This window comes from Gasterosteus aculeatus, chromosome 4 (assembly GCF_964276395.1).
Source record: "Gasterosteus aculeatus chromosome 4, fGasAcu3.hap1.1, whole genome shotgun sequence".
NCBI classification, from domain to species: Eukaryota; Metazoa; Chordata; class Actinopteri; order Perciformes; family Gasterosteidae; genus Gasterosteus; species Gasterosteus aculeatus.
The window spans coordinates 5720184-5742656 of NC_135691.1; the positions used below are offsets into that span (position 1 = coordinate 5720184).

The 22473-nt window shown below is 46.3% G+C and overlaps 2 protein-coding genes across 9 annotated transcripts in view; both read right to left on the bottom strand.

Moving 5' to 3' along the window:
- The window catches only part of dlg3 (discs, large homolog 3 (Drosophila)), a 61328-nt gene extending 47567 nt beyond the window's left edge, over positions 1-13761 (bottom strand). For 4 of the 6 annotated variants that reach the window (XM_040172870.2, XM_040172863.2, XM_078100592.1 and 1 more), the window contains exons 1-4: positions 13414-13761; positions 12471-12602; positions 8068-8153; positions 4568-4681 (exon numbers count right to left, since the gene is read on the bottom strand). In XM_040172870.2, coding sequence (XP_040028804.2) covers positions 4568-4681; positions 8068-8153; positions 12471-12602; positions 13414-13750 — 669 coding nt within the window. In that variant the 5' untranslated portion in view covers positions 13751-13761. Of the gene's footprint in view, positions 1-4567; positions 4682-4776; positions 4946-8067; positions 8154-12470; positions 12603-13413 lie in introns of those variants that run through there. The other 2 variants (XM_078100597.1, XM_078100596.1) reach the window with 1 other exon arrangement.
- A 183-nt stretch (positions 13762-13944) lies between these two features.
- On the bottom strand, positions 13945-21514 carry gdpd2 (glycerophosphodiester phosphodiesterase domain containing 2). Of its 3 annotated transcripts, XM_040174905.2 has the most exons (16): positions 21263-21401; positions 19529-19712; positions 18751-18854; positions 18011-18104; positions 17791-17850; positions 17615-17713; positions 17408-17501; positions 17130-17275; positions 16538-16620; positions 16196-16355; positions 15898-16104; positions 15655-15800; positions 15127-15274; positions 14956-15038; positions 14829-14857; positions 13945-14259 (listed from the first exon to the last, which is right to left on the bottom strand). In XM_040174905.2, exons 2-16 carry the CDS (start codon positions 19610-19612, stop codon positions 14192-14194), a joined length of 1605 nt encoding a protein of 534 aa, XP_040030839.2. In that variant the 5' UTR covers positions 19613-19712; positions 21263-21401; the 3' UTR covers positions 13945-14191. The 3 variants fall into 3 exon arrangements, with proteins under 3 accessions (XP_040030839.2, XP_077956729.1, XP_077956730.1); XM_078100603.1 differs by having other exon boundaries at positions 14956-15274; positions 21263-21514; XM_078100604.1 differs by lacking the exon at positions 18751-18854 and having other exon boundaries at positions 21263-21354.
- Between the last annotated feature and the right edge of the window lie 959 nt (positions 21515-22473).

Genomic DNA, 22473 nt, shown 5'->3' on the forward strand with positions numbered 1-22473 from the left:
CGGGGGCACACTACATTGTGTTGCAGGCGCACACAGCAGGCTCAGTGACACTAAATGGCATGCAACGCTAACTCCATCATCATGGCATTCTTTCACTCCGACGTGCAAAGGTGAGCCGAGCAGCAGACAAAAGGAGGAGAAACTTGGGCATTTTTTTTGGACAGAGACCAAAAAAAACAACAACTGCCCCCAGTTAAATTGTCGGATGCAGCCACAGACCCAGCCAATCAGAGCGGAGAGGCGGGGCTTACAAGGCAGCGGCTTGAAAGGACGATGTAAGCATATCGATCACAGCACACATGACCGAGCACATGTTGCTACCGTCCTTACCGAGGCCGGCTGCTTCTCTCTCATAAACTGTCCACGTCACATTTACCACACAGGAGATTTGTAGTTGCAAAAAACACACACATGTGCACACACACACACACACACATACTGTTCGGCACACAAAACGAGGGAACGTCAGGGAAGCTTCACATCATCAATGCACGAGAGACAGACAGAAAGATCCCGAACGAAGACAGATATGTGATCTGTATGGGTGGGCGCGCACACACACACACACACACACACACACACACACACACACACACACACACACACACACACACACACACACAGATCCGTGATATGAACTAGTTAAGTAGACATATGCCGTACCTCGGGGGGATAGAAAACTCTCCCTTTAAATATTACATAATATAAAATATTTAAAGGATTTTGTAGGTTGTTTAGAGCCAATCAATGGCTGGTTTTCTGTAAGAATAGCAGGAAGTGAAATACAGTCTTAGTGTTGGTGTACGTGTCGTGTAAGACGTCTAATTTGCCAGCTTCATTTTGTGGATGATGACAAAACATATTCCTGAAGAAATGAAATGCTGCTCACTCCTGCTTGTGTAACAGCGTGTCAGCAGAGTGTGAAATCTATGCAGTTGCAACCTCATGCGAGTGTCATAAAACGCACATGAGTACAATATCATGTGATCAAAATCCATGGCCCGGCAATAAATACAAAGTTTGTGCAGATTTCTTTTGCGGTCGTGTTTTTGTTGAACTCAATTACACTATTATTTTTCAGGTTGTCGTTTGCAGTGTCCTTGTATTAGATTACATGATATTGTCAAATTTAATCAGCAGTTTATAACGTAATAAAGCTGTCAAATATATACGATTATTTTTCCATTTGTGACACAGTGGCCACCAGGAAAAGCAATATTCCGTTACTGGCATTTCTTTAGTGACTAAAGATAAATAATACTAGAGATGGTAGTAAAACCATCAAAGAAATGTGGAAATCTTCTAGTTCTTCTTCCAACATGTGGACAAAGATGTTGCAGTTTCAAAGAAGAGTAATAAACCTCCTTGCCACAATTACGGGAAGGACATATTGACACGAGGATTGAACTGTTCGCCCGTAATTACACTCTGACTCTTACCGAATGTAATAACTATCGTAGAAAATACAACAAGAACAATATGTCTTTAGAATACCCAGAAGACTACAGCAATACCGTAAGACTCAGGACAATACAAAGCATTCACCTATAATACACATCCGTGCACATATGCATGCATGCATGCATGAGGGGGGTTTCTCCGTGTGTGTGTGCAGCCCTTGATAAATATTGAGCCCAATTAAACAGGATCAACAGCATCAGGCAATTTATCTTGTGAAATGAAAGCAGTAACCTCTGACCTTGCCTTGACAAATGGAAAAGAAGGACCCGTGATTTATGGCATAAACGAGGAAACGATCCTGTGCTTTTGAACAGAGGTGCTCTTCCCGCATCCCACCTGGCAGCTCCCCCCCCCAACCCTATCGGCGCAGCATCAGCCTGCACAGCCCTTTATTACATAAACCAACCTGGACACCCTCATGCGCGCGCACACACACACACACACACACACACACACAGCATTGAGCATTACAACCCCCCCCTCCCTCATCACCATCCCCCAACCACACCACACCATGTATTGAGCTATTCAGTCATTTCTAGGCATTTCTCAGAGGAGCTTTGTGACTACTCCTTCGTCACCTGACCGGATGCGGTGCCATAAAAGGACAGTCGGTAGTGAGGCGGCCTTAAAGAGGCAGCTCCATATCAACACGCACTGAGCAGCTTCACTGTAGCCTTAACTAACTGCAAGAGGGGGGCGGGGTGGGTTAAAAGTCTCTCCCAGGCACCATTGCATCTTAGCAAAAATCCACTTCTCTTGCCTCCAAGCCGATATTGAAAGGAATAAATATTTCAGAGAGTCTTTCCAGTTAATGCTGTCACTGCTCAAGGACTTGTAGCTTTGTTACGTGTGAAGGAGCAAAGGGAGAGAAAGACCCCCCCCCCCCAACAGCATCCCCCTCAAGACAGAATGAAAGATTCTCATCAGCTTGGTACCAAAAGCCAGCGTAACCTGGCGAGGAGCCTCGGCGATGCTTTCCCAACAATGCGGCCGCCGAAAAAAAAACAAAGCTACATGGCTAAGATTCCTATTAATAGGCCTCGGTGGCAGAGAGCAGCTGCTGCTGCTCCACCACACACACACACACACACACACACACACACACCAAACACAGCACCTCCAACTGATGGAATAATGAGAGAGAGAAGCATGCACATGAAGCAAAATGAGTAACACATGATGGCGAGAGTGGGAGATTTTATCGGAGCTGCGTGGCTGAGGAACAGGGTCTGGCACCGAAAGATAAAAGCAGACAGGAAGAGAACTACCAAAAGGGTTGCAAGTGGAGGGTTAAGAGATGAGCGTGGAAGCAGTTGATCAAATACGACGAAGGGGCCGTCGGCCCGTGACAGACACCGTAACTGAAGAGAGAAGAAGCTGAGGTGCCGTATGTGTGGGTAGAAACGCGATGACTAGAGGGGGCATTATCGAAGCATGGTGCTGAACAGGGAGGGGGGGGGGGGGAATAAAAATAGACAGCAGAAAATAGAGAGATGCCGAGAAAACAACAGAGTTCTCATGGGTCTGATGGCGCAGGGGAATGCAAAATAAACCCTGTCTGATTAGCGATTCACCTCGTCCCAGAGAGCGACGCAGATGAAATCAATGCTATTGCTGAGTGTGCATCATCACGACTGTGCTCGATGCCGGGATGGTGTAGAGCAGAGCAGAAAGAGTGGGGAGGGGAGTGGGGGGGGGGGGGACAAAGACACAAATTAAAAGGGGAATGAAAAAGACAGGATGAAGAACAGAGAAGCGAGGAGAGAGATAGAGTCGGAGCAGTCTGTAGGGATGCAGGCGGGGGAGGAATGTGGTTTCCATGGCAACCGCGAGGAAGGCTGAGCTCTGGGTGTCCGTTCCAGCTCTGCACTGCACCGGCCCTCGCCTCTCCTCCGCCTTGCATTCTCTCCCTCTCCCTCTCTCCAGCCTCCCCCACTATATCCTTCTCTCTATACCCCCCCCCTTTCAATCTCCCCCTCACGTTCCCTGTGACTCTTTAGCTCCCTCACCTCCCTCCTGCATGTGATCGAGGGAGTCACACACAGACACAAACACACACAGCAAGCTCCACATTATCCAGAGTCAACCTGTGTCGTCACTATATCCTCATGCATTTTCATACGAAACACATGGAATCCATTTGCTTACAGCGTGCATCTTCTCCTCTTTTACCCTCACCAAGCCCCCTGCCCCCCCCCCCCCCCCCCCCCCCCCCCCGCCCTCCCTCCTCCATTGAACTAGTTCCGGCCTCAGCTGAAAAGCTGACGCTTGCGGCCACTGTGCTGCCACGGGCCGCCGGCTGTGTTGTATCGGGGAAGGCATGTGGACACCGCGGCTCTTAACGATGCTGAGGGACACGGCTAGCCCGCGAGACACGTCTCCGTCATGACAGTTGCGCATGCAACATTTATTGATTTTGTTGAGACAGAGTAAAGTTAACCGTTCCACCCTTTCCCGGGCTTTATGCTAAGCTAAGCTAACCACCTGCTGCTAGTTTTGTTTTTAAATGGGACGGATAAGGTGTGTTGAATTGTTCCTTTAAATCTTTGATAATAGCACAGGGCACAGTGAGAGCAACACAGCGGTACAAATAAACCAAAACTTTAGGATTGAGGTGTTTTACCGCTGTAGGTAAAGAGAGTATATTCATATAATATTCACTACGTGGCTGTCCTAAATACTATTAATTACTGCCATCGGCGTGAGGGTAATATATGCAAATGATCATTGTGTTAAAATGAGGAGAAAATGAATTAAATTTATTTTTAGCATGACAACAATAAAAACACACAGACTAAATCCATTTAAACGGCTCAAACCAAATCCCTAGAAATAAATTCCTGGACTCCTTGGACTACTTTCTGATTTAGCAGTCTTGTCTCAACATCAATAAAATGTTTCAGAAAAGGTCGTCAACCTTTAGGAACCCAAACGGATGTTTCATGAGTTTTGCGACGCCTCACTGAACCGTCAGGGTGAATGCGTGATCATCACATCGTCGGGTTCATTAGTATCTGCTTCTATTAGCAGCAGCTGCCTTTTTTTTTCGGAACCACCGCTCAGAAGTTGTGCTCAGAAGGACCCTGTGGGGAAACTTACTGACCTTTGGCACTTCGACGTGGGACAGCGCCACCAAGCCCGAAACGCGCTCCACTCTGGGAGGGCTCGTCCTGCTGGTCACCTGCACCCGGGACACGCCGTCCTTCTCCTCCTGGTCCTGCGGGACAGGCGACGTCAAAGATTACAAGCATCGACAACATCTTTAAAAAGAGTGCGTCAAACATTTGGGGAATTCTTCTTTTTTTTTTTTACCGTGAAGCAAACACGCGATCACTTATTGACATCCAGGTGGTTATAAGAGTCTCTAAGAGGTGCGATACAGCAGATCCACAGCATTCACATAGCAGCAAACAACCACTGTTTACATAAAATACAGAGTGGGGTGACATCTATCCGTAAAGAGAAAGAATCCGCTCCCTCTGTTTGTTGTTATCGAAGCTCCTCCTTGCTTTATTGACATTGCCTGGCCGGCTTTGCGCGCCCTCGGTGCACGTTTGTGCATGTGAGCAGCACAGGCGCTGCTCATTTGGCGATTACAGCCCTCACGGCCTATAAGCTGTTGTCGCGGGAGCGTAGCACCCGACCTCCGGTCCCCACCACCCCCCCCTCCCGAGATCAAGGCTGTTGGCTCCGGCAGCACTTTGGCCGCGCTCGTGCCCACCGAGTGCAGACGTAATTCACTGGGACCGTCCCAGCGGTGAAAGACCAGACGGAACCTCACCGGACAGCAGAGGGCGGCCTTCAGAGCCGGACATCATCACTGGTGCAAAGTCTTACAAACAAGCTACACACATTTCCCAAACTCTCTCTCTCTCAGCTGATACATTTAATAAATAAGAAAGCTGCTCAACAGTGCATGTACCAATGTACCGACCCCGAAGCGTGAAGCCACCACCGGCCGGTTGTTTGCAAGAAAACACAGGGGTTTGTTTTAGGTTGCTGCTCCACTGGTATGGATCAGATGTAGTGTGTTTGATTTTAGGGATGAGAGGTGAGCCTCTCTCTGTCGGTTATATTCCCACACGGCAGTGCTGGCCGGCGGGACAACCGACTTTGGACAATAGTGGCAACTAAGCCCTTTGCACTGTGCGCACACACTTACATCCTGGCAAACACGCTTGCACTTACTAAACTGTGCGGACACATATGAAATGCGTCTATGAATTAATCATTTGAAGTCATACAATATTTAGGATGTATGACATTTTTCAGTTACTTCTTGGCTATTCCAGGATTATTACAGGTTTTCGCTGTGAAAACAGATTACAATACAAAAAATCTTTCATTTCTTTTGTAAAAGGAGCCATTCTTCACCCTCACCTGCTTCTCTGCACCAAAATCAGGGAATTTGCAGACTCATTTAGTTTCCATCCCATCCTCCAGCCAGGTGACAGCATGGCTAGAATACTGATGAGCTCACTGGGTGTCCATTAAGCAGATCCCTCCCCCTCAAACGTCCCCTTCTCTGCCCAGGACTGGGCCCGGGCCCCACAAGCAGCTGGGATCGAGAGAGCAGAGGAGGTGGGGAGAGATCAGGAGCCATCCTGCACCGACTTAGCAGCCCGACGGGGTGGATCACAGAATATACTGAGAGGAGTTTAAGGCTTCAGAATAAAATTCAGACCACAGTCATAGTTTTTCTTTTTTTCTTCTTTTTTTTTCTTCCATGATGAACATCTGGCATTGCAATTGATGCGTTTCAGCATCAAGGAGGGGCGCTGACCTACATTTCGTCTCTTACCTTCCTGTCTACCCGGGAGGAGGGAATATATCGCCTTGTGCGTTCCACTTTGTAGTGCAAATGCAAACTTCAAACTCATCCAAGTAGTGATGATTCGATGGTCTAAAAGCCTTATTCTCAGGAACAGTGTTCGACTCAAATCTACATGTAATTGCTTTTATATTAACAGTTAAACGCCATCAAGAATCCTTCTTAAACGCCCGAGCGTTACGTGTTCAGGAGCAGTCATAGACGGGACAACTTAAGCGTCCATTTAATACAGTCTAATAAATGACAAGTTTATTCTAGTTCCCCTGTTCGACTGACCGTGCATAATCCAGTTCAGATTTAGAAAATGAATTTCAATAACATATTGCCATTAAGTGATTGACTGAATGGAGGGGCCGTTAAGCACACAGGAAGGATGTTGGATTAAAAGTTCTTATCCCATGTGAGGACTAAATTGTGTCACTTTAATACCACCTTTATAATATAGGTCTAAAAAGCACTGAATAGTGATTTGCACTCTACATGACTTAGAAATACTTGTGCGTATGTAAAGATCTATTTTCATGAGCTCTGATTGAAATCAAGTATAGATCCCATAGAGCCAAACGCACAACGCTCCTGCAGCAGCAACAGGTCATTAGTAATTCATAACTAATCAGAACGTCCCAAATGAGCACACAGAACATTGCGTTGTATTAAAATACTGCAGCTAAAAGCACTAAATGTTATTGTGTAAGTAACAGTTTATCTTGAGGCATTTCTTCACAGCCAAGTGGAAGAACATATTCAATACTTTTAAGGTTCCGTCTCAACCGCATCTGAGCCCAAGTTTTCCCGGCCCGCGCACGCAAGCAAAGAAAACCACCCGGGGTGTCACGTGGCCCACTAGTCTAATCACAGACCCATATAACCGCAGGGGGGCCGGGGCCCCGCGTTCCGCCCCACGTTTCCCGACCGTCTCTCTGCCGTAAATTTTTAAAACGACAGCCTACTGCGAAACATGTGAATTTGGAGATCTGTGCTGGTTTCTCCGGCAGCGTGCTGCATGTCCATAGATACTTCTCCGCCTTTTCGTAATAAATCCGTACACTCCCCCACACGTGTCGCACATGGCCCAATGTTGTCCGACTGAGTGGAGCCAAATAAGCGGACCCGCGCACATTGAGCAAAAGCTACTGTGTTTTTCCTAATCTCGGCTCAAAAGCGGGCCACAGATCGCTCAGCTAATGGGCTCCAGAAGTCAGCCAAAGATAAATTTAATTAACATTTTGGCATAGCTGAAGGAAGGTTATGAGGCAATATTAAATCACGTAAGTGACATGAAGTCAGGGGTTCCTGCCCATCGGAAGACCATTAGGAGATCAGTGACATGCAGCTACAAACTAAATTATCCATATTATCCATACCCCCCCCCCCACTCTCGTGTGGAATCTGAAAATGGTTCAAATCCACAAAAAGCAGCTGTGCTTCCTTCACTTCTGCCGTTGTGCTTGGTGTCGTAGACCGAACAGGTTAATTTGTTAAAGCGAAAAGGACCGGCTGACTTCACGAGAGCAATCAGCGCTCCTTTGACTCCGTCTAATTCCCTCTTCTCCCTTCTACGCATGTGTCCCCCTCTTCCAACTTTTCCTCCCCGGCCGACGCTCGCTCGCCGGGACGAAGCCGCCGTGACTCACGACCACGTTTTCTCGCCGAGTGAGAGTGAACCCTTTAGTTAGCTGACCTTTTAGTATTCAAAACACAAAGACGTGACACCAGATAAACATTATGCACATTTTCTCCCAAACTACATTAACGCAAAGAAGGAAAATTACCGCCATCGCATCTTTCCTGCCGTCTTCTTTCGCAACAGCTTTTTCCGTGTTCAGTTGCAAGGTCACCTCGTAACACTCTTGAATATCTGTGAGAAAAACAAGCAGACAATAATGAGCTTCTTTGTGCTTTGCAAAAAAAAGAAGAAAAAAAACAGCTGCTGGCCCTTTGTTTCCTTCCCACTCTGTAATATCTAGTTGTGTTTATGTCGTCTCGCAGCCCCCCAAAGTGCACCGCTTGGGTTGAGTAAAGGAATCCGGCGATCAATGGGGGACACGTGGGGAGAGGTTTTCCTCAGCGGTGAGCAGGGTGAAAACGTGGGAGGCAGAGCCGTCCGTTTACATGGAAGTGATGTGTCCACAGTTGTGGAGCGCTCTTCTTATCTTGTTGCTGAACTATATGGCTCAGGTAGTGACTGAATAAATAAATCATCAACTCGGTGTCTACGAGGCCCGCGTTATAACACGTCATGCTACCAGAGCACAATGCACCGTTTCGCTACATTTTGCTTCTTTGAAGCTACGATTTAGGGTTGGGGTACATGAGATGCTGCACATGGAGAATACATGTAGACACTGCCCCCTAGTTGAGTAGTGGGCAATTGATACGCTGTGACATGCTTCGATTGGAGAGTAGTGTTCTTTCCTTTTTCTATTAAACTACTGATGTGTCTTTTAAAGTTGGGGTTTTCCTTTCAGACTCCTTTGTCCTCGTCCCTTCTCCACTCGTCAGCTCTTGGCTCATTATACGGCCGTGTCCTGGGGTCACCTATTGAGTGACAGCCGTTTGATGAGAATGCTCCTGGACAAGTCTGCTGATGTCACACGCACACACACACACACACACACACACACACACACACACACACACACACACACACCGGACTGGTCACTGCACTGTTGACATAAAGAGGTTGCCGTGGCGTCCCTCAACTTCCCAAAGTTCAATCTCAGGACAAGACGTCCCACAGAAAAAGCTTTTTTTTCCAATTAATGTAATTAATGTGAACCTTTTTGTTAAAAGCGGACTAAAAGCTGTGTGTGTGTGTGTGTGTGTGTGTGTGTGTGTGTGTGTGTGTGTGTGTGTGTGTGTGTGTGATGGAGGGACAAGAGTGAGTGTGTCCCAACAAGACACTGTGAGAACAAAAGTGTAAGAATGGAGCATGTGACTCATCCCGGTGTCTGCATGTGGAGGAGTGAAGCCATGTGTGGGCAGAGGAGCTCGTTGCCCAGCTGACTGAAGAGCGATCTCACTCTCCCAAGATCACACACACACACACACACACACACACACACACACACACACACACTACCTGCATATACACACCTCCATACGGCCACAGAGATACTCGCAATAACCCTGCAGCATGTTTTAGATGCACCACCAAATGCTAAAGTTGCGTTGCAACATGAACTTTTTGAACGAGAATGAAAATAAAATATTCTTCCCTCCTATATGACCCAAAATGTTTCTATTATTGCAAGTGTTTCCATTTGATTGCGGTTTATTTTAAAAATGTTAATATATTAAATGTTCTACCTTCTTTTTTAAATATGATTTATGGAAATATTTGACTGCTCAAAAATGCTCCACTACGTCTCTCATTTGGTGCGGAGCATTTAGTGTACAGTTGGTTTTTCAGGGTTCATAAAAGGTGAAGTTTGGTTAAAACCAAAACAATGAGATGAAAAACACTAAAAGGCTGTCTAAAACTGAGATGAATTGTGGCACTAAGCGTCATGTGACTCATTGCTAAAATAACCTTGAGAATGTTGCATCGGCTCAGTATTGCAGAACGCGGCTGCATCGCAGGCACCTGGCTTGCCTACTTACTTTCACACATCTAATGACTCTAATTAAATACAATATCTATTCCTGGCAAAGGCAAAAAAAAAAGGTTTTTGAGATTGAGGTTCACAGTCACACAGAGTTTTGTTTTTTACCATTGTGACTTGTCCAAAATAACCGTTGAACTCACCCAAACCCTCACAGACCACATACATTTCTTGCCATGGAATGAAAAGTACAAACCCAAGCCAGAAGTCCCTCACAGGACTTGCTCCCAGATCTCTTTTTGATGCAGTTTGACTATTTTAGGACGGCCTGGTCGCAGCGAAGTCCCTGCACCTACTCCCCCGTCACACAAAGCCTCTGCATGCAGATCAGTGAGTTCTCCCATTTGTCATGTACCTATTCAATTGGAATAAAGTCATCCCTGCATTGCCTGCCTGGGTGAATCACACAACAACAAAAAGAGTGCGCCCGTGGTTCTTTACATGATGACGAGCAAGTCACAGCTCACTAGAATAACACATTCACAGAGAACTAGGTCACAATTTCAAAGCAGGGCAAACAATTCACTCCCTCGATAAAAACGATCCCCAGACATTTAGGGTCTTCTGTAATTTACCGTATGCATGTGTGCCACAACTCTCTGCAACCCCCCCATCCAATGCCTCCCACTGCATGTTTGTATGCCGGAACAAAAGGCTGGACGCACGGTTAAGGCGACCTTTGTCCGTGACTGTGCAACCATGCAGAGATCCAATCAAGTTCCCCGTACCGAGCCGTCCCACACGGCATCGGACTCCAAGCAGCAAAACTTTCTCGTTGACTAAAGAAGAAGAGAAACGGGAAAAGTTTAACGGGAAAAGTTTAACGGCATCGTCAGCGCCGCTCAGAAAGCTCTCCACAGAATCCTTTCACGTGGCCCCGAGCATGCCAATGCAAACACGCCACAGGAGGGGAGGATGAGTAATGTTTACACAGCGCTGCGTGGCCTCCTCCTCCTCCTCCGCTGCGCCCTCCCCGACGACGTTCAACGAAGCCCTGCACCTGGGACCCGGCGACCGAAGGCCTCCGTCCTTCACGCTGCGCGCGGATGACTCGGGGGGAGCTGAGGAAGAGGGCCGGCCGTTTATTTCCCTGACTGAACATTCTTCGTGAGGAATGTTTGGAATTCTCACTCAGAAAGCCGGTCGTCTCTCCGGATCGCTGAGTACTAAATAACAAAATGTATCACATCTGATATCAATATTTATTAGATCAAAATTGTTCACAGACAAATATTTTTCTTGAGAGGTACATGAACATGTCTGATAAAATAGCACGTAAAACACAAGCGAAACAGAGACGTTTTTAATGTGTTTTTTTTACCCTAAATTCGTCCAGATTTGACCCTCGACCTCTTGCCTCAAGATATGAATGAAAATGGGATCTGTAAGTAGCCACGAGCACCAGCGCCGACGTCCTGCTCGGCCTAACGAATGCTGCTTATCTTTGACCGGTTCCAAGAAGCCTTTGCGATGTGACTTGTTGGACCACTGAGCACTATTTTACCTTAAAATGTCGGGATACAAAAAATGAGTCCGGACTCAGAGTTCACTGTGGTGGAAAACGAGCAAATACATACAAGTCTTATACTTCGTATTAGTTCCGTTAAAATGGTACTTTTGCATCAGGCAAACAAGAAAATATATAATAAAAGTGGGTTGACTAATGCATCATCACTGGTGCAAACTGCCATACTGTATTTCTTTAAGTGCTGCCCCCCCCCCCGGGTTCCCAGCAGTGGGTCAGCAGGAGGAGACCCAGGGGCCAGCATCATTATAACATGTCTGCGGTAATTAGAAGGCCCACTCAACCGTCAGTTGAACTCAAGTAATGTGCTTTATCTGCGTTGGGGGGAAAAAAGCGCCTGGGATTCACTTTGGCTTCCCTGGGCTCTTCTCAAGAACACCAGACTCACGGTGACGGGTGGAGCTCTTTGCATAAAATAATAATAGTGACTTCAGTTACTCGTTAGAAGCTACAAGATGCTCCTGGGGAAAAGTTTTAGGGAGTTTGCTCAGCAGCAACTTTAGTAGGGGAAGCTTTGGGCTTCCAATGATAAATAACCTACGTTCATGAGGAATGTGGTACAAACGAGGCCATTTTGTCAAATTCAGGGGAAGAATTGTGGTCTCGCAGTGCGACGAGTGTGAGCTTATAACAACCCCCCTCTATAGATAGAGGTTGTTTTATTGGGGTTTGATTACAATGCGAGTACGTTACAGAGGAAACCTTTGTGAGGCGGACTGAAAGGCCTCTTTCATAAGACTTAATTGGGAAACATTTAGAGCCAGTCAGCTTCTCATAGAAATACAACCTGACCCCGTCTACATCCTGCGTCTGCCTGCTGCCAATCACATGACAACACAGCTCAAGAGTACTTAAACCACCCAAAATAACTTGACCATAGCGAGCCGAAAGAAAGAAAACAAGGCGATGACCATCCGTCCCGTTTCGAAAAGAGGAAGGTTATTTTTAACCGGAAGAGTTCATCATGAGAAAAACGGTGATGTAACTTAAGATACGTGCCAAGTTCTAGAAATACTCCCCACTGCAAAACGAGTGCTTTTCTTACCCAGAAGGGCGTGGAACAGCCGACTGCCCAGGATGGAGGAGACCTTGCCCACGCTGGTCTTCAGGGTCTGCTCCCCCGGGCTGGTCAGGTTGGCCTGGTAGCGCGTGAGCAGCCCCACTGCTCGCTCGGCGTCTGCCCCACAAAATGAACACACAACTCAGCACAACGGGACTGCACACGCCAGGCAGCAGTTGTTCATGTTATTCTCATCAACTTTTACGATGAATATGCTTTTTATTGCTCTTGAAAGTCATTTGATCCAACGGGAGAATTAAAAAATGTGATAGGATAACCCCCCCCTGGAATCATTACGTGTGTTATTCTTCTTACCAGCCACTATACAGATGCCTCAGTGGCTTATTTTAATAGTTGATAAAAAAAAGTGTATTTTCAATTATGGCAGGACTACATTTCTGCTAATCTACAAAATCTCTAATGATCCCTAAAAATCTACAAGCAATAACAGATTTAAAACAATCAGTTAATGCAGAACTCCTCAAAATACCAAAAGTGTGACAGAAGATTAAATATCATTATATATGAGAATGATTCTACCAATCACAGACATGACGTCACGTTACGTGAACTGTTATATTATAATAATAATAGTAGACTAGATAATAGACTATAGAAAGTTTCTCTCGCGTCACGGCTGTGCAGACAGTGGTTGAACCTGGTGGGTGGAGATGAGATGATGCACATCCACAACTTCACAGCTCCATACCGGAGCCCCAACATGTTCATCGAAGAGTGAAAACATCTCAACGGTAACTTTCTCCCCGGAAGTCGCTAAATTATTCAGATACCTTTTACTTAAAAAAAATTAAAAAAATCTTGAGTCATTTAAAAAGTCGTGGAATGAAGAAAAAAAAAAAGAAACGTCAACGACTGTGTGACGTTCATCTAAACCCTTCCACGAGGAGGACACGGTAACGGTACTCACCGTATTTATGGACCATTGTGGGGAACAACTCCGGGAAAAAGGGCACGTGACCAGGAGTTTGGAGGGTTGTTAATTGTTTTTTCTTGAAATTTATAATAACAGCCCCGAGTAAAACGCACAAACCGCAAGTGTCGCCTCGTCCTTCACAAACGAGACAGAAGTCGAGTTTTAAAACCCGTCCACGTTTCCCCAGAAGGTCCCACGCCCACAAGCCCGAGATGCGTCCACCGGAGACCACTCGCTCCACGTCAACTTTCCACAAGTTTTTCCTCCGCTGGGCGAACGAACGGCCTCGGAGCGAGACACGTTCCCCCGCCCCTCGCGCGCGCACGCGCATGCGCGCATGCGTGGACCGGGCTCCTCCACGAGCAGCTTCTCCTCCAAGTGTTTGCGCAGTGCGCCACCTGGTGGTGCTGCAGGACACCGCAGCCCAATGACAGCGCAACAGTGGTGAGTCAGAGGATTGTGAAGTGAGGAGTGAAGGCATCTTCTTGTGGAGGAAACACAGGAGACTTAAATATGCATCAGTATTCTCAGTGATGGAGTTCTTTATTTACATGCAGTAAAAAATGCAAAAAAAGTATTACAAGTTATGGTCTATTTCATACCGAGTGAAACACGAGTGTAAACATTTGTTACATGAAGAAACAAGAATGTTTATAATGACAGTGTAGAAAATAGTCATTTGGCTCAGGTTTACAATATGCACACATCTTTCCTGCAATGATAATCTCAGACGTGGATTTATATCAGATTACTGCGGCTGAAGTCCGGCAAACTACCCGGATAAGAAAGGGGACATTTCCCTCTCCTTCCAGGCTGAAGTATTTCTTTGCACCTCTGCCCCTGTGTAGAGTCACAAGAAAGTTATAAAAACAAATAAATCAATGCATTTTGAATTACTATAGATTTGTTTTTGGTTGATTAATAGTTTTCTAATAATTTCTAGATTTATTTTTAGGCACAACGTTTGGGTAACCAGGTTGTAGAATAATGTGTACCTTATATATCTGAATGATGACATAATATTCCTAATCCTTTATACCATTTCGATTGGTTTCTCACAAAACCGTGTCAATAAAGACTTGTTTGCAGTTTTAAATCGTTTGTAGACTAAGATTTTTTTTACAACCTGGCAATCCAACATAAAATGTTGATAAATTTATCCTCAATAAATACTGTTTACTGAAGCTAAATTAGTTAAGTTGATTGAGCAATAGATCCACAATTTTTAAATACATTTATAGATTGGATCAATAAAAGAGTTGGTTAATAGGTCAGTCAATCAAGAGAAAATAATAATCAATTAATCACTTAAGTCATTTTTAAAGCAAAAAGGCAAATTTGTTTTGTTTCTTTAATTATTAATTGAATAATCGATTAATGACAACATAAACCTCATGTTGAAACCGTACCTTTTCTTTTACAGAGACAATGGGTTTTCCTGTCAGAAACAGTGAGGCGGATGAGTCAGTCTTTTCACTCCAACATATTTATACAACAACAACAACAACAACAGGCGCTAAAGTGTGAGCCGCTTACCGCTGGAAGAGGAAGAATCCGGTCATCACCAGGACGGACACGACGTCCACTGTGATCCATATCGCCTGGTAAGTGAGCGGCGCCTGGAACACACACAAACACGTGGCTCTTGAACGCCACTGAAACAACCGGAAAGGGAACCAACGGCGCGCGGGCGTGTGCGGCGCTCACCATTAACCAGTCAGGCCGCTCCACGTCCTTCAGCAGGTGGCAGGAGTTGGTGGTAACGGAACTGGCCCCCGCACACCACATCAGAGAGAACAGCCAACGCTCATTGACCACCCACAGGTTCACCGTGACCCCGCTGCCGCGAAGCCCCCTGTCGGGTGAAAACACGCGGCTGAAAGAAGGTGGCAGCGGGGTGAACGAAGAGGGCGAGGATGTGAATGAGGGCCGTGGTGTTGTGATCAAAAAGGTGTACGGTTCCATCGGCCCTTTTTATGTAGTTTCACTTTCTCAAAAGAAGTTGCTCCGCGGCATTCACATTTTTTTGTTCATCATTCTTCAGTCCTTTTATACGGGTTTGTTTGCTCATCCCCCTTCTGGGTCGGAACTCTGTTCGGATCTCACGCCCCCGGAGGCCGATCCTGCGCCTCCGTGGCGTCGTGTTCCAGCACGCCACACCAGACTTTTGATTAACGCTCTACCGCGCGTGCCGACATTAATGTGTGTATTTAGTGTCATGTTTTTCCCCTTCACCTAATGTCTCTATTAAACTTGCTGTATTTCACATTCAGGTGGTTCCCTCCTTCTTTAAGCATAACAGCCTCGTTGTCGTAGACCTGGACGAAGCCTGGAGCGGTCTTGTTCACGTACTCTCGTTCTTCTGGAGGAAGCCAGAGGACCTGCAAAGAACAAACGAAGAAAAAAAAAACACCGTAACAAAATACGCCTTTTCACGGAACACCTCATATTTGTGGGACCAAACAGAATCCGACTCGCCAGACTTGGGTCGATGCCAGAATTCAAGATGGTGTTGACCGTGTCCACCGTGTCGTTTCCCTGGTTGGGACTATAGAGGTCAAAGATCACAGAGACGCTGTGCTGCTTGGCCAGGTTGAGGAGCTGAAGCAAGGACGGAACGCTCTGGTTTCTGGCCGTTTCCTTCTCCTCCTCCGAGAGCTGGGACACTGAACGGAAAGGATCCGTCTGGAAAGCAGAACAACCCTTCCTGTGACCGCGGAGCGCTGCGTGATGCACACACACACACACACGTCATGTGTTAAAGCTCAGCACTCACCTTTAGGAACCATTCGCCTGCATTCAGACTCTGCAAGTCCTCCCAGGTCAGGTTGGAGCTGTGGCTGAAGTCTTCATTGGGAAACTTCTCTTTGACATTCGTTGTTCTCCGCAAGAACCCAGAGGAGTTGTCGTGCATCAAGAAGGGAATTCTGTCTTTACTGGGTTAGAAGAACACACAACAAGTGCAAGGTCAAATTAAATGCTAAATGAAAGATGCATTAGGTAATGGATGACCTGTATTGACCTCTAGAATCAAACAGAAGCACCCACACTCCGGTATACACGGTTAGTGCCCCGGCTCTGTGGAAACGCCCCCCTCGGCTCACTGAAGGTGACGTACCTGACCTGCACGTCCGTCTCAAAGGCCGTCACGCCGCACGCGATGCTCCTTTCGAAGGACATCATGGTGTTCTCCGGGGCCAGCTGAAAACAGTGAGGACAGTGCTTGAGAAAAGAAAAAGGTCAAAGCGATCTCTTTAAACGATCCATTAGGCCTGTCCTTCCTCTCACTCTATACACTAAAAACCTCAATTATAACCGCCAATGTCTCTAGCGAGGCAGCTCTTTCCAAAAAGCACATTGAAGCGAGGAGGAAGGTCATTAGCGCTGAAAGGCTCGCACCAGCGACTGGATTTTTTTTAACCAGTGTGTAAATAATATTACCATTAAGAAGGAACACAGTGGCCATTTATTTGCTAACCAGCAGCAGGAAGCACAGGGGATTAACCCCAAAGTAACGAAGAGGTAATACTTCGGCCCTGGAGCGTAGAACGTCTCCGCTGCGATCTCCAACTACGGTCAGAGGTCTGGCCTTTATTACATTTAACTAACTTGAGCACAATCAAAAAGGTACATTTAGAAACAAGAAGTTGAAAAGAATGTGTGAAAACACGTGTTGCCTTTGCGGTGCGTTAGTTAGACAGGATGCTCACCATGGGGGCCCCGCGGTGACCAATGAGCTTCGGTTTTTCAGGTAATTCGTTGGGCTCTATCAGACAAGGCGACCGGACGCTCAGGGGCCACAGGAAGATGGCCGCCGACAGCGCCGCAAACGTCACCGCGATCAGGATCCTCGACCCTGACGTGGAACAACGTGACGATTCTCTGAAGCCAGTTTACACTGCGGTGAGTCGCATCAAACGGTTTTTTCAAGCCGGTGTGCGATTTAAAAAAATATATATATTTAAAAAATGTATGTCTGATAACATACATTTTTCCTTCGCCATGTTGAAGCCCCTGAAGACGAACGAGCTCAGCAGGGTCAACGCTCCGACGGCACCGAACTGCAAGAAAGGAGCTGTGGCCTGCCGGGAGGCCGACGCACACAGCGGACAGACACGTGAGGTGCACGGAGGACACAACAAGCAGACAGTCGCTCTCGGCGTCGTTCCCCGATGGCGCGAGAGCCTCGGCGTACCTGCAGCGAGAGAGGGATAGTCGGCCGTTCTTGTGGCCACTTGTGACAAATTCCCACCAATCCGAAAGTGATGAATATCACGCCGAAAAATAAGAAAATCTGTGGAGAAAAATAAGAGATTCAACATTTTGAACCACCTGATTCTACAATTTATATTTTGGTGGCTAAATCTTTACCTTATGCAGCCAGTGGAGGTTGAGCGGCTCCCTTAAGGCGACTTGGACCAATGCAAAGAGCTGCAATGAACAGTGTTCAAACAATAAATTGCAGCTATGACGACTATCTATATAAAGATCCAACCTCATGCCACGAACGAACCGCCCCTATAATGTTCTGTAATCGCTTCATCGTTACCGCTAACGTTTCACGACCACAGTGTCAGCGCTCGATGCTCACCAGCAGCAGAACACAGTAGCTGGTTAGCACTGCAGAAAGGATGATCAGCACCATGAACCAATTCACCCATTGCTTCAGGTAGTTAAAGCCCTTCCTGAAAACAGAACAAAAGAGGGGAGCACGGGGTCAGTGGAACAAAGGTCACCCCCCCAAAAAAAAGGGAAAGAAGAGAAAGGAATCTGGGCTTTTGTCAGGGAACCGACATGCCCCATTTGTCTGCACGTCTGTGATTTGAAAGTGTGTCCAGACTGTAGAGCGCACCACCTAAATTTAGAAAGAAAAAAAATCTGTGCATATATAAGCCGCAGGTGTCCATATGGTAACATATTTACACGAGGGATGAATTCCAAAAAGTGCCCGTAATACGGCACTAAACACGCAGAAAAAAAAACGGCGGTGGCGATTTGCTTTTTGCCGTCAGTTTGCCCTGCACGGTGGAAACATCTCGGCAGGTGGCTTCAGGGTTCAGGGTTCAAAGCGTGGGGAAAAAAAAAAAAAGTAGGCTTAAAGCCCAAATATTACAGTATGTTCAAAATTGGAAGCAAAGGCAGCAAGCGGTTCTGGCAGCCAGCTATAAGATTCCTATTGGCCCTGAACCAGCGTCGAGGAGTAGCAGGTCCTATCAAACAGGTGTCTGCCTCGTTGACCCTTTCTGACCTTGCGTTCCTCAACCTGGATAATACAGTGACTCCCTAGATGAGCGGTAAGAAAAAAACGTTGTGGATGATCAGATCGCTCACCAGTTAATGTCCTCTTGGTCATTAAACGTGATCATGCAGATGTACATCCAGCACAGGGAGAGCAGGGACACCAGAGAGACAGCCGAGAACCAACAGCCTGCTCGCTTAAGGGAAAAGAACAGGTGAAATGTGTGTTTGAAATGATAACAAAGATCTTTTGAATGCCGTGTGTGTGTGTGTGAGAGAAAGTATGAGTGTGTAAGTTCCAAAGAAAGTTGTGCCTGAAAGACAATGAAACAGGTCCAACCATTTTTATTGATATTTTGCATGAGCTCTGTCCTGACACGCATTAGAAAGTCCTTTCAACGCACCTGTCCATACTCTCGGTTTTGTTCAAAATTGATTGACAGACCCACCCACACCCCCTTTGTAATTATACTCAGCATGAATCCAAAACAAGCCTGTTAGGGCCTGTGAGTTCACTCATCTGTCACGGCAGACAACCTTCATCTGATATCTGATTATCTTTCTCGTGACAAAAAGGACTCCACTTTAATCTGAGATGCATTTTACGACACGGGAGTTGTGTGGTTAAACTGTTCATTGGCAATAGTTCCCCTGCCTGTATCCTGTCCATTGGAATGTTAATCCCTGATTATTAGGGGTTCGTGATTGTGCTCAGTAGAAGCGCAAGGAACCAGAAGTTTGGAAGCGTAGAATTCCTAAAAATCCCACACAGACGTGCGATATAGAGCTGTACTGAAGGAACAAAGACATGCTCTGTTTCGGATTCCATTAGAATATATTCAAATTCGAAAAAAAGACAAAATATATTTACTTTTCCTGGTTCACTCGGGTGCTTCCAGCTGCAGCTGTAAAAGCCCCGGCTGCAGACTCTGCAACAGCTTCCCTTTTGAGACATCGCTTCTCCTGCTCATTCACCCAGTACGAAGCTCTTGTTCAGTGAGACCAGGACACCTGACACGGCCCGGAGGATGGAGGGAGCCCGACGAGCGCTTTCTCTGGGGGCCGAGGTGAAGCCCAAGGAGAAAAAAAAAAAGACTGTGAGTGACACAAAATGACAGAGGGGAGGATGTCCTGCTGAATAAGCCTCTCAGTAGAGCCTGTGTGCGTAATGGGAGTGTCCCCAGCGGCAGCGCTTACGATGGCCGGCTACGTCACAGTGTTGGAGCGGCGACAGGCACGTCCACGCACAGAGAGGAGGCGGTGAGTGAAGCACAGACATCACGGACCTGCTCGAGGAGTCTCTTTGGACGCGGATAGTGACTTTAGAAGTGAGTTAGACGGGAAGCCTCCGTTCCGATGTGGAGCGGGAGAAGAGTTTAGAGCACGATGCCAGAAAACATGTCAGGGCTCATCGTTTGACAGTTGTGCCAGTTCTTAATCACCTCCTGCAGATGAGGGATGACTGAACAACCGGCGTTGTTTGTTTCCCACCACATTGAGAAATGAAAAGGTTTACGGTGCCAAACAAACAACAATTTCTTGTTTGACTTGATTTGACTTGAGGTCTTGCCAGCTGTAGTACTGCTTGAATGGATCATTTGGTTTCCACAGTCGCAGCCTTCAGGATCACGGTTAGGGCGTTTGGAATAGATCACAACCGTCTTTTGTTTTGATTGATTGAAATGATGTTTGTAAAAAAAATAAAAAAGAGGAATCATTTAATGCGTGTCTGTGATATCCCATAAGGTACTTTGTGTCATTGTGCATTTTTAAGAGTTTTCGGGCCGAATATTGTGCAATAACTGTCATCAACAATCAGCGATCAGATAACATAAACACCTGGATATGGGAAGGTCCCGCTGCCAATCAAAGGACAGTGAAACACTGTGACTTTCATTTCCTTGTCAAGCACACAAGCTAGACGACATTACTGTCCATTGATTTAACCATACTTTGTCACTCTCAACTTTAGACATGAGCGCACTTAATGCACAAGCACACTCATTAAATGCTTCAAAGTATAACAAACCCATTTAATACTAATAATTCAATTGAACCAAGTCACAGCACCGGCATTGCTCAGCGATTAAACGATGGCACAGAGACACAACTTGCCAGTTCACTGCAAGGTGGTTGGTAATTTAGACGCACAGTAAAAACTGATTAGTGTCCAGTAAAATATTCTAAAAGAGTTTCGATTTTTGAGAAAGAATAAACACTTGGAGGAAACGGTCACCCCTCACACTGCCACTCGCCCTGATGATTACAGTCAACAGGAAAACTGCTCTGCTGTCACTTTCATTACGGAACAAGTTTATTCTCAACTGTCACCTTTGGTTTGTAGTCCAAACGTTACATTTCACTCTCACTGACAGCTTTCAGCAACAAGATTGAAATCCAATATAACAGATAACTGACTAAACTAAGATCATCTCAACGATCTGCAACATTTAAAACCTACACCGTGCGTATTATTTCTGCTCTTTCTGTTTTCATCTCTCTCGGGATTTTGTTTTAATTTCACAGCTGGAATAATGGTTCAAACGCGTTTCTATCGATCTATTTAACCATCTGCTGTACCTGCTGAGCGAACATAGAGACTCACCAGAAATGCCCCCGGGGTTGTTGAATTCCTCTGAATAGGCGCTGGAACACAGTCGTGGGAAGACTATCGGTGTGCCTCCCCTCCACTGATCTGGCCTCCTTTCCACTTCGCGAAGAGAATTTCAATGGGTGACAGAATGGGGGTGGGAGCCCAGGCAGAGGGAGGATCCGAGTGGTTTGAAGGGAGCAAGCTGAAGCTGCATACCGATGGTTCTGCAACAAGTGGAGTCAAGAGCAGTGGCAGCTGTGGGAAGATGTTCTGGTTAGTTAAGGAGATGTCCAAGCATGATTTAATGCAAAAACAATTCATTAGTAAATATTTAACATTTATTCCAACTCAAAAAGAAAAAGGCAAAGCCACTTTGGCCCCCAAGCTTGGCTGGATTGTATGTCACAACAGCAATTGGTCAAAATGCTTCATACCAGCGGCACTTCTGCAACAGCCGGAGAGGACGTGCAGGAAAAGCACTTATTTAGAGCATATCATATTTTTTACAAACATCACTGGTTACGTTCCATATTAATGATGAGATCCTGCTGGGGGGTTAAAGTGCCATTTAATTCCCTTCTGAAGCATAGCCGTCTGGATTTTGTCCTGATTCAAGGCATTGAGTGCTTCTCTCAATTCTCTTTCAGCTCCAACAATGTTCATGGCGTCATGGACTCTCTGAATCCACTGCTGCTGTTTCACATCACCTTTGTTGGCCTTGGCCTCGAAGCCTTTGCCTCCATACTTGTGGTTTTCACTGACACATCTCGTGTGGTTCTTGTAGTCATCACCGCAGAAATCTTTTCCACAGTCAATGCAGGAAAGGACCTGGCATCCCCGGCACATGCCCACGTGTTTGTCAACCTGGGCTTTCTTCAGGGATTCACCGCAGGCGTTGCAGGTGAAAAACACCATTTTAACGACACGTTTTCCTTGCTTATGCCGAATCTGCTATCAGAGATAGCTTAATGCTAACGCTACGTTAGTATAATTGCGTTAAAATAAAGACGGTACAATCATCCGGCAAAAGCGGTATTCGGCAGCCCAGAGCGGTTTCTTTAGACAAAAAAAGGTAGAGAAGCTCATGTAAAAGTTACCAGCGCGTATAACGTTAGAAGACATGAGCTGCGACTTGAATGCGGCCAACTGCCGGATGATTGTACCGTCTTTATTTTACACATAATGGCCCCTACACAACCTCTGCAGCTCATCCAGAATGCAGC